General features: G+C 43.2%; 1 protein-coding gene across 1 annotated transcript; it reads right to left on the bottom strand.

Moving 5' to 3' along the window:
• Positions 1 to 806: 806 nt before the first annotated feature.
• On the bottom strand, positions 807 to 7,317 carry LOC134754760 (uncharacterized). Its single transcript, XM_063691099.1, has 2 exons — positions 6,103 to 7,317; positions 807 to 2,446 (listed from the first exon to the last, which is right to left on the bottom strand). Exons 1-2 carry the CDS (start codon positions 7,286 to 7,288, stop codon positions 807 to 809), a joined length of 2,826 nt encoding a protein of 941 aa, XP_063547169.1. The 5' UTR covers positions 7,289 to 7,317.
• Between the last annotated feature and the right edge of the window lie 1,704 nt (positions 7,318 to 9,021).

Here is a 9,021-nt window from a genome sequence, read left to right as displayed (position 1 = left end):
TACCGGTTATAGGTATTATTAAATAAAAGTAAAATGTAATTTGAATAATGTAAACCTTTTATTTATCCTTTCCATTCACATTTACTATTACTGTAAGTGTAACTTATTATAGTGGACACACTAGCAGATCTGGGCACTGAAGCACCATGGCCATAGAAAAACAAGTAAGCATAGAGTGTTTACTTCATACAAAGTTAAAAACCTAAATAATAAGCTTTAATCGAGTTTTGAGAAAATTTATATAATATGTGCCATTTTCAACGAAAAGGGTACTTATTGTCGCTTGTCAGTAAGGCGCTTTTGGTTGAAAATGGCACATATGTATATATATTATTATATATTAGGATTATAGGTAGGTAAGTATGGATATAGTTGTGCCGTTCTCAAGAAAATTCTGCATTTTGTATGGGGAATATTCTTTAGAACAGCACAACTATTTGTATGGATATGTATGGTAACTCACAGTAATTCTATTTAAGATAATTTGGTCAAGGATAGGAAGATGAAGGTAATCATGGTCATTAGATCCACGCAGAGAAGCCACTTCAAACACACCGCTTATACCAAACCTTGTTTTCTCCAAAGAGCAATAGTTTATTACACTGTTTCTAACATGTTTAAAGATCTTGTGAGCTGAATTCGCTAATAAAACTTAGAAATCTTGCAAAATAACGTGTAATTTTATTGAATAGACATAAGTGACAAAAAAGAGAAAAATTGTGACAGATAAAAATAGAAAAAGTATACAAATAGGAATCCAAAAGAGGCCGTCATCTACACTCCCCACCCTAGTGCGCAAAGTAGCACTAATCAGCTAAGGGTACAGGAGCCACGCGCGCCACAGACCGGCGCAGCACGCCGGTAGCGGTGCTGATGTCGACTACTCTGATGCGGCCGTCTTTTCCAGGCAGCACACTTTTTATTAGGCCTCGTGGCCATACATTTCGTGGTGAATCAGGGTCAACGACAAGCACTAGATCACCAAGACTCAGTGGCTTCTGCTCCTGTTGCCACTTCTTTCTCGGTAACAGAAGTGGGAGGAACTCCTTCATCCAACGTTTCCAGTACATGTCGGACAAACGCTGCGCTATTCGCCATTGCTTCCTTAAAGCTAAGTCCGAGTCGTCAAATACGCCATGTACTGGCAACCTGGACGAAGAGCCTATAAGAAAGTGGTTGGGGGTAAGCGCTTCAGAGGAGCCCGGCTCTACCGACACGTGAGTTAGTGGTCGACCGTTGACAATACCTTCTACTTCCGCTAGTAGACTGCTTAAAGTCTCGTCTCTGGGCGCTCGTTCTTTTAAGATGACACGAAGAGATCGCTTTACGGTCCGAATCAAGCGCTCCCACGCCCCACCCCAATGGGGGCTGGCGGGCGGAATAAAAGTCCAGAGAACTTGATTGTTAAGAGCTGCGGCTCTTAGGGATTCTTCGTCGAGCTCCTGTATGGATCTTCGCAATTCGACGTCTGCTCCGCGTAGGTTCGTGCCGTTATCGGAATAAATATGCGATGGCCACCCACGTCGAGACGCCATTCGTCGAAGCGCCATGATCACTGAGTCGGTAGTAAGTGAGTGAATGACTTCTATGTGGACTGCCCGGACGGTTAGGCAAGTAACGCCGTAACGTTTTTCTCGACGTCTGCCTACTGTGACTTCCATGGGCCCAAACAGATCGATCCCGCAAAAGGTGAAGGCACGTTGATGATGCGCCATGCGCGCTTGAGGTAAGTCACCCATCCGAGGCACCTGTGGGGTAGCCTTTCTTAACCTGCAGAGCATGCAACGAGACGCAACATTTTTGACGGTAGGTCGCAACTGGATTATCCAAAATTCTTGTTTTAAATCGTTTACTACCGCTTCTTGGTGTCCGTGCGCAGCCTTCACATGATAGTGCTTGACCAAAAGCTTGGTAGTAGGATGCCGTCCGTCAAGAATAATGGGCCTTTTCGCTTCCTGGCGTACGTCAGAAGCAGCATCAATGCGGCCACTCACACGCAAAACATTGTTTTCGTCCAAATATGGAGATAGATTTCTCAGCCGACTATCGCGTGGCAAGTCTTTTGCTGCCTTTACTACTTGTATATCACTGGCAAAGGAATCTTCTTGAGCTTGCCGCAAGATTAACTGCTTTGCTTGCTCCATTAGGGCGTAGTCGTCAAGTGCGATACCTCTGCATTTATTTACAAACTTGAGAACACAAGCGGTAGATCGCAGAAATCGTAGCCACGAGGAGAAGCGCTCAGGGTCAGGAACCGGGAAACATGTAGGCGAGTTTTCTACTACGGTCATGCAAGCTTCAGCGCAGACTTCATTTTCGGGTTCCAGGACGTTCGCTGGCCAGCAAGTCTCATCGCTATACAAAAACTCGGGACCCTTGAACCACTCATTAAGAAAAGACTGATAATTGAACGTGTCTCTTGTAGCAATGTCCGCCACGTTCAGTCCTGTTGGAACATATCTCTACTCAGAGGCTTGTGACAGGTCGTCGATCTCGCCTAATCCTAACGAGTGTTGTTGCCAATCCAGTGTAGCACCGTACTTGAATCACACCAAAAATATCGCCGTGTGGCGTGCAAACGATGTGCCTTCGCTATTGAATCAGCGAGTCGAGCTGCTAGCAACGCAGCTTGAAGTTCCAATCGTGGCACAGTTTGAGGTTTCACCGAAGATACTCGGCTTTTGCTGGCAACAAACGCGACAAATATCTGATCGTTACTCTTCCAACGCCAGTACGCAACCGTTGACATTGCCTTAAGTGAGGCGTCACTGAATAAATGCAGTTCTAAATCACTGTAGCATTGCTCGGTCACGGCATGAAAAGAAGAGCCCGGTAAAGTCGTAGTCAACTCATCTCCCATCTTACACCTGGCAGCGCATGACTGTACTGCCGTGTCAGACGTATCTCTGCTATCTCAAAAAACACAGTTTTGAGTAAATCGACTTTAAAGTTTTTGGTGAGCGTGAAAACTAATAAACTCATATATTTCGTGAGTTTATTGAGTTAAGTCATTTTTAATATGTGTTTTGTGTTTAAATAGACGTGAAGAATAATATTTCGTTACTTTTTTTTTGTAAAAGTACATAGTTTTTGAAATAAACGCATAAACATAGTTTGCCGTAACCACTGTTTCATACATTTGGTGGTTGCGCGTAACTATGTTAACTTAAAGTTAGACGAGTTCGTTGTATGAGCGCTCATACTATTTCGCGTGGCCACGGCTCGGCACGGAGGTTTTCGTTTATCTAAAGTTAGAAGACTACATTGTATCAACTTCTAGTAAAACGTGTAACCAGGGCATGGGGAATATTGAGGTGGTCACGCGTAGTTCTTTTATCTTAAGTTGTAAGAGTTCGTTGTATTAGTGCTCCTAGTAAAACGCGTAACCAGACTACACAAGATAATCCATTTTATAATGTGCTAACTCACTTTACATACAAGGGGCCCGATTTCCATCAGTCCTTACATCATTGGTTATAAAGTAGATCAATCGATTGGTGGAAAGAGCCTTATGTTTAATATAGCGTATGCATGTTTTGCATGTATGTATGTATGTGTGTTTGTATATATGTATGTATGTATGTAGGTATGTATGTGTGTGTTTGTTTGTATGTACTTTATTTAATATTGAATCCCAGTAAGTGTAAAAGGCGGAATTAACGGCAGAAGGTCAGTTACTCCAAAAAATTTAACCGCCTTAAAAAAAGGTTCTCAGTTTGACCCGTACGTTTGTCCGCGATTATCTCGCGTTTGGCTGAACCGATTTTGATGCGGTTTTCAGAAAAGTGTTTGTTACATTCTGGAGAAGGTTTTAGTATACATAGAGCTGAGCTGATGCTAAACCCTGGCTGTACCTAGTGGAACTCAGGTTTGGTGCAACATAGACACACGCTGTTTTGGTCATCCAACACGTCTTAATGAGCACTTGGGGGAGCAGTACCCAAGATAAAGCTGATGCTGAACCCTGGCTGTACCTAGTGGAACTCAGGTTTGGTACAACGTAGGCAAACGCTGTTTTGGTCATCCGACACGCCTTGATGAGCACTTGGGAGAGCAGTACCCAAATTAGAGCTGATGCTGAACCCCGGCTGTACCTAGTGGAACTCAGGTTTGGTGTAACATAGGCACACGGTGTTTTGGTCATCCAACACGTCTTAATGAGTACTTGGGAGAGCAGTACCCAAGATAGAGCTGATGCAGAACCCTGGCTGTACCTAGTGGAACTCAGGTTTGGTGCAACGTAGGCAAACGCTGTTTTGGTCATCCGACACGCCTTGATGAGCACTTAGGAGAGCAGTACCCAAGATAGAGCTGATGCTGAACCCCGGCTGTACCTATTGGAACTCAGGTTTGGTGTAACATAGGCAAACGCTGTTTTGGTCATCCGACACGCCTTGATGAGCACTTGGGAGAGCTGTACCTAATAGTGGAACTCAGGTTTGGTGCAACGTAGGCAAACGCTGTTTTGGTCATCCGACACGCCTTGATAAGCACTTGGGAGAGCAGTACCCAAGATAGAGCTGATGCTGAACCCCGGCTGTACCTAGTGGAACTCAGGTTTGGTGTAACATAGGAAACGCTGTTTTGGTCATCCTACACGCCTTGATGAGCACTTGGGAGAGCAGAACCCAAGATAGAGCTGATGCTGAACCCCGGCTGTACCTAGTGGAACTCGGGTTTTGGTTCAGGTTTGGTGTAAATTTATTGTGGGCATTAGAAGATACCTAGTAAAAATATTAAGGTCAGTTACTCCAAAAATTTTATTCAGAATCAGAATCATTAACTATACGTTTCTATGTATTTTAAAATAACACACTCCAGCGATCCTAATATATGTTTAAACTAATATGTTGCCTCTACTGACACTGTTTGAAACTTTTTCTTGCTTTTAGTAATAAAAATAAAGAAAACAGTAAAAAAATATGTTTTATAAATTATCTTCATAATTTTACTTACTTTTTATGCATTTATTAGTTATCTTCTACAAAAGAAAGAAACTACTACAGAAGTATGAAACAAGATAGTACTCGTGCATTACTTATATTATATTGTCAGGTATAACTATCATTCAATTATTTTTGTGTTTGCCACTTTTTATTTTTAATTTACGTTAAGATTTTTGTAAGTAGGTACCTGTCGGGGCTTCTAACCTCCTTGGCGACCTGACATAGACCGACTGACTGACTAGCTGCCTGACATACATATTTGGAATATTGGAACATTTGAAACGACCGACATTTAAATTCAAAATTAGACATGACAATCACAAGACCAGTTGACGACTAGTTCATGACAGACAGCGGACGATGATAAACAGTTCAGTACCTATGTAGGTTATCTTAAGATTTCAAAAAAAAACGAAATAGTTTGGTTTTTCACAGGGTTTTCAGCAATGATTACAAAGTGAGATTAGCTAAGATAATTAGTCGCACAACCTTTGTTTTCTACGACATTTCTATCACTACACATTCGTAACAAGGCTTTACTTCGTAAAGAACTCATTTTAAAGACTAATTTATCATATTTGAACAAACAACATAAAAAAACACCGGAACGCTAACTTAACCGGGTCAATATTACGTACGTAATGAAATGTAAATGTGACGTTTTCAATCAGAAGGTACCACATTGTCGCTTAGCATAAGGACGAAAATTGCTTGTATCTTTATACGAAAAACCTGTCAGAATGTCCTTATGATAAGCGACAATGTGGTACCTTTTGCTTGAAAACGACACAAATAAACAAATACACGTGGCAACACACAAGGGCTCGCTCCCTCCGCGCCCCGCCTCACCGCGAGCCGCCTATCGCCGTACTACCTGAGTGTGGTTACGCGAAACTATGATAACTCGAGATAGTAGATATCCAGTTTGCCGTAAAAAAACTGCGAAGAGTTGCGCATAAATATTCTAACTTGAGTTAGAAGAGATACGCATAACTCAATGTCCAAAAATTCGAAAACGTCTATCTTAAAACATGAAATATCTCAGTAACTAGACATTTTTTGAAATTTTGTTTAAGTATTATGTAACACACTATGCGTCTAGTTTCATTTTACACTGGTTAGGCGTATCTCTGCTATCTAAAGATAGCAGAGATACGTCTGACACGGCAGCGTAACCATCGTGGCAGGCGAATTTCTCCAATAACCTTCAGCAATTCCAACCAACTGCACCACTTCTTATATAATTCGTCTGGAATAATATCGTCCCAGTCGATATGGAGATGCCAAGTGTCCTGCAGCATAACTTTGCCTTGTGTAGTAAAAGGTGACAAGAACCCAAAAATGTCAAAAATTGACATAATAACACGTAACATAACCCTCTTCGTAGGTCTCTGTTTGCCTTTGATGACGCTGTCGGGAATACGCTTGAATGATACATCGAACCCTAGTTCATCCTTGGCAGGGTACCAAATCAGTCCAAGAGTGCGCTTACCTTCGTCATGTTCGTCCAGTCCAAACCTCACAGCTGTATTACCTAAAATATCCTTAGGTATAGTGTCGAGCACAGTTGCGCTATTACACGTCCAGTTGCGGATTTCGAAACCTCCCGCACTGTGAATATCGCGAATATTCTTTACCATACTGATGGCGGTAGCTTCATCCGGCAAACTATCAATATAGTCGTCCATATAGTGCTGGCGGTGTATAGCAGCGACGGCAGCTGGTAGCGTAGACTCGAACCTACTAGCGTTCTTATTCTTAATGTACTGGGCAATGAAGGGCGAGCAGTTCGCGCCGAAAATCAGCGACGTCATCGCGTACGTCTTCACTGGGCCTGTGGGGTTCCTACCTCTCCACAGGAATTTGATGGCGTTCTGATCTACGGGATTAATCTTAATTCTCAAAAACATATCTTTTATGTCACCGGTTACGGCTACCCTATCCTCTCGAAAACGAACCATAATGCCGAACAAGGAAGCGAGTAAATCCGGACCCGTGAGAAGAAAGTCATTTAGAGACTTGCCTTGACTTTTAGCTGCTGCGTCATAGACCAAACGCAGCTCCTTCTTGTTCGGATTGTCAACTCCGAAATGTGGTAAGTACCACGTGTTAGGCGTGAGTGACGTGTCGGCCATTTCTCGAGCGAAATCGTTTTCAAACAAATGGTTGACACGTTTCTCGTACCGGAGTCCATAAGCTTTATCAGCTAGCATCTTCTTTTCTACACCCTGTAGCCGCTTAAATGCGCTAGGGTAACTATCGGGCAAGGTGACGTGCGGATCTTTCCACGGTAGACCTACTGACCACCTGCCGTTGGTGAGCACTGCAGACTTCTCTAACATGTCCTGCGCTTTCACATCATTAGCATTCTCTCTAGGCTTACCTGAAACACCCAAAGAGTCGATCGCAAACGAGCGGCGTACCTCGTCGTGTAGCTCACGCAGTGCATGCGCGTAGGCGTCCTCAGGCACCACGCAGAGGTTGAGCGTGGCGTGCGCTGTACGCGCGGAGCGTTCGGCACGTGACGCGCATGGCACATGTACCGGCCCGTGTATACACCAACCTAAGGGGGTACTTGTAGCTGACGGCTCGTTATCCTGTCCTAAACATAATTCTAACGGCACAAGTAAATTATAATTGTCCTGACCTATTAACAACTCTGGCTTAGAAATCTTAGCAAAAGGAAGAAGAGTTTTAAGTTTTTTCAAATGCTGGTACTTATCGCAGTCTACTAATTTAACATGTTGTACAGGTATACCTAATTGTTGAACGCTACGTACATTTACATTATGTGTACTACCATTAGCACTAGAAATACGTAAATTCAATACAGTTGCTTCGTGCACAAGCTCGTCGTCTTTCCAGGCGCTGCACACGCGCATGGTCTCGCTGCGGCCAGAAAGGCCGGCGCGCAATGCTAGCTCGGCGCTGAGTAACGAAACTGAAGACCCGTCGTCCAAAAATGCAGTCGTACTAAACATGCCGTTCGGTCAGTGAATGTTGACAGGAACTACTTTCAATAGTACGCGCTTTTCAGTGTCTATAGAGCACGTTGCAGCTTCTGTTACATGCAATGACTGTATTGTAGAACTCGGTGGTGTACACTCACCCGCTCCTACCATGTTAATTTAACCCCAACGCCATGAATTCAAACCATAGAAATGATTATATATTTAGAAAGCTAAAATTATGGACAACATTTCCAAATAGAAATTTTACAAATACAAACCTTACGTTATTTTATCAACGAGTGTCAACCATACTTCATCGAACGCCATCTTGGAATATAGACACAAACGTACAGATACAGATAGTTTATTCATAACGCCAAGTTACATGTCATCAGGTACATATTCAATAGGTACATATTCAATTTAACTGTTACACATTTAACACATTTTAATTGGTACATTTAATTTAACACATTTAATTTCATTTCAAAAAATAATTAGAATTCATAATATTTATATATTGGGGCGCTCGAAGAACTCGTCCATAGAATAAAATGTATGGCTAAGAAGCCACTTGCGCAATCTTGACTTAAAGGCCACCGCAGAAGCTGCATCCTTTTTTATTTCGTCCGGCAGTCTGTTGTATACCTTTCGGATTTGCGCAGTTTGTGCGCGAGGGTGACGAGGATGTGGGCGAGCTTGTTGCTGCGCATCTCGCGAGATGGGTTCACTCCACGTTGACGGAACGTACCCAGGTTGTTGTGCGTGAAGAGAGCTACCCGGTAGATGAACTCGCAAGGAAGGGGCATAATCTTGAATTCCTTAAATAGCTCTCTGCACGATTCATCCTCGGGTACTCTGGCAATGGCGCGCACCGCCCGCTTTTGCATTCTGAAAGCTCGCCCGGCGTCTGCGGCGCGTGCACAGAGTTCCACGCCGTAGGTAATGAGGCTGTGGACAGTCGCATAGTAACACTACTACGTCTACGTCTACGTCGCGAGACGCCGTGCTTGCTAGACGACGGAGCGCGCAGCATGCGCGGCCCAACTTAGAGCAGCCTCGTATATGAAATTTTGGAGAAAATGAGATAATTATACAAAACTATTTAAAATGTTACGATTCAC

Source organism: Cydia strobilella, chromosome Z, assembly GCF_947568885.1.
Source record: "Cydia strobilella chromosome Z, ilCydStro3.1, whole genome shotgun sequence".
In the NCBI taxonomy this organism is placed as follows: Eukaryota; Metazoa; Arthropoda; class Insecta; order Lepidoptera; family Tortricidae; genus Cydia; species Cydia strobilella.
This window is presented reverse-complemented; position numbering and strand designations above follow the sequence as displayed.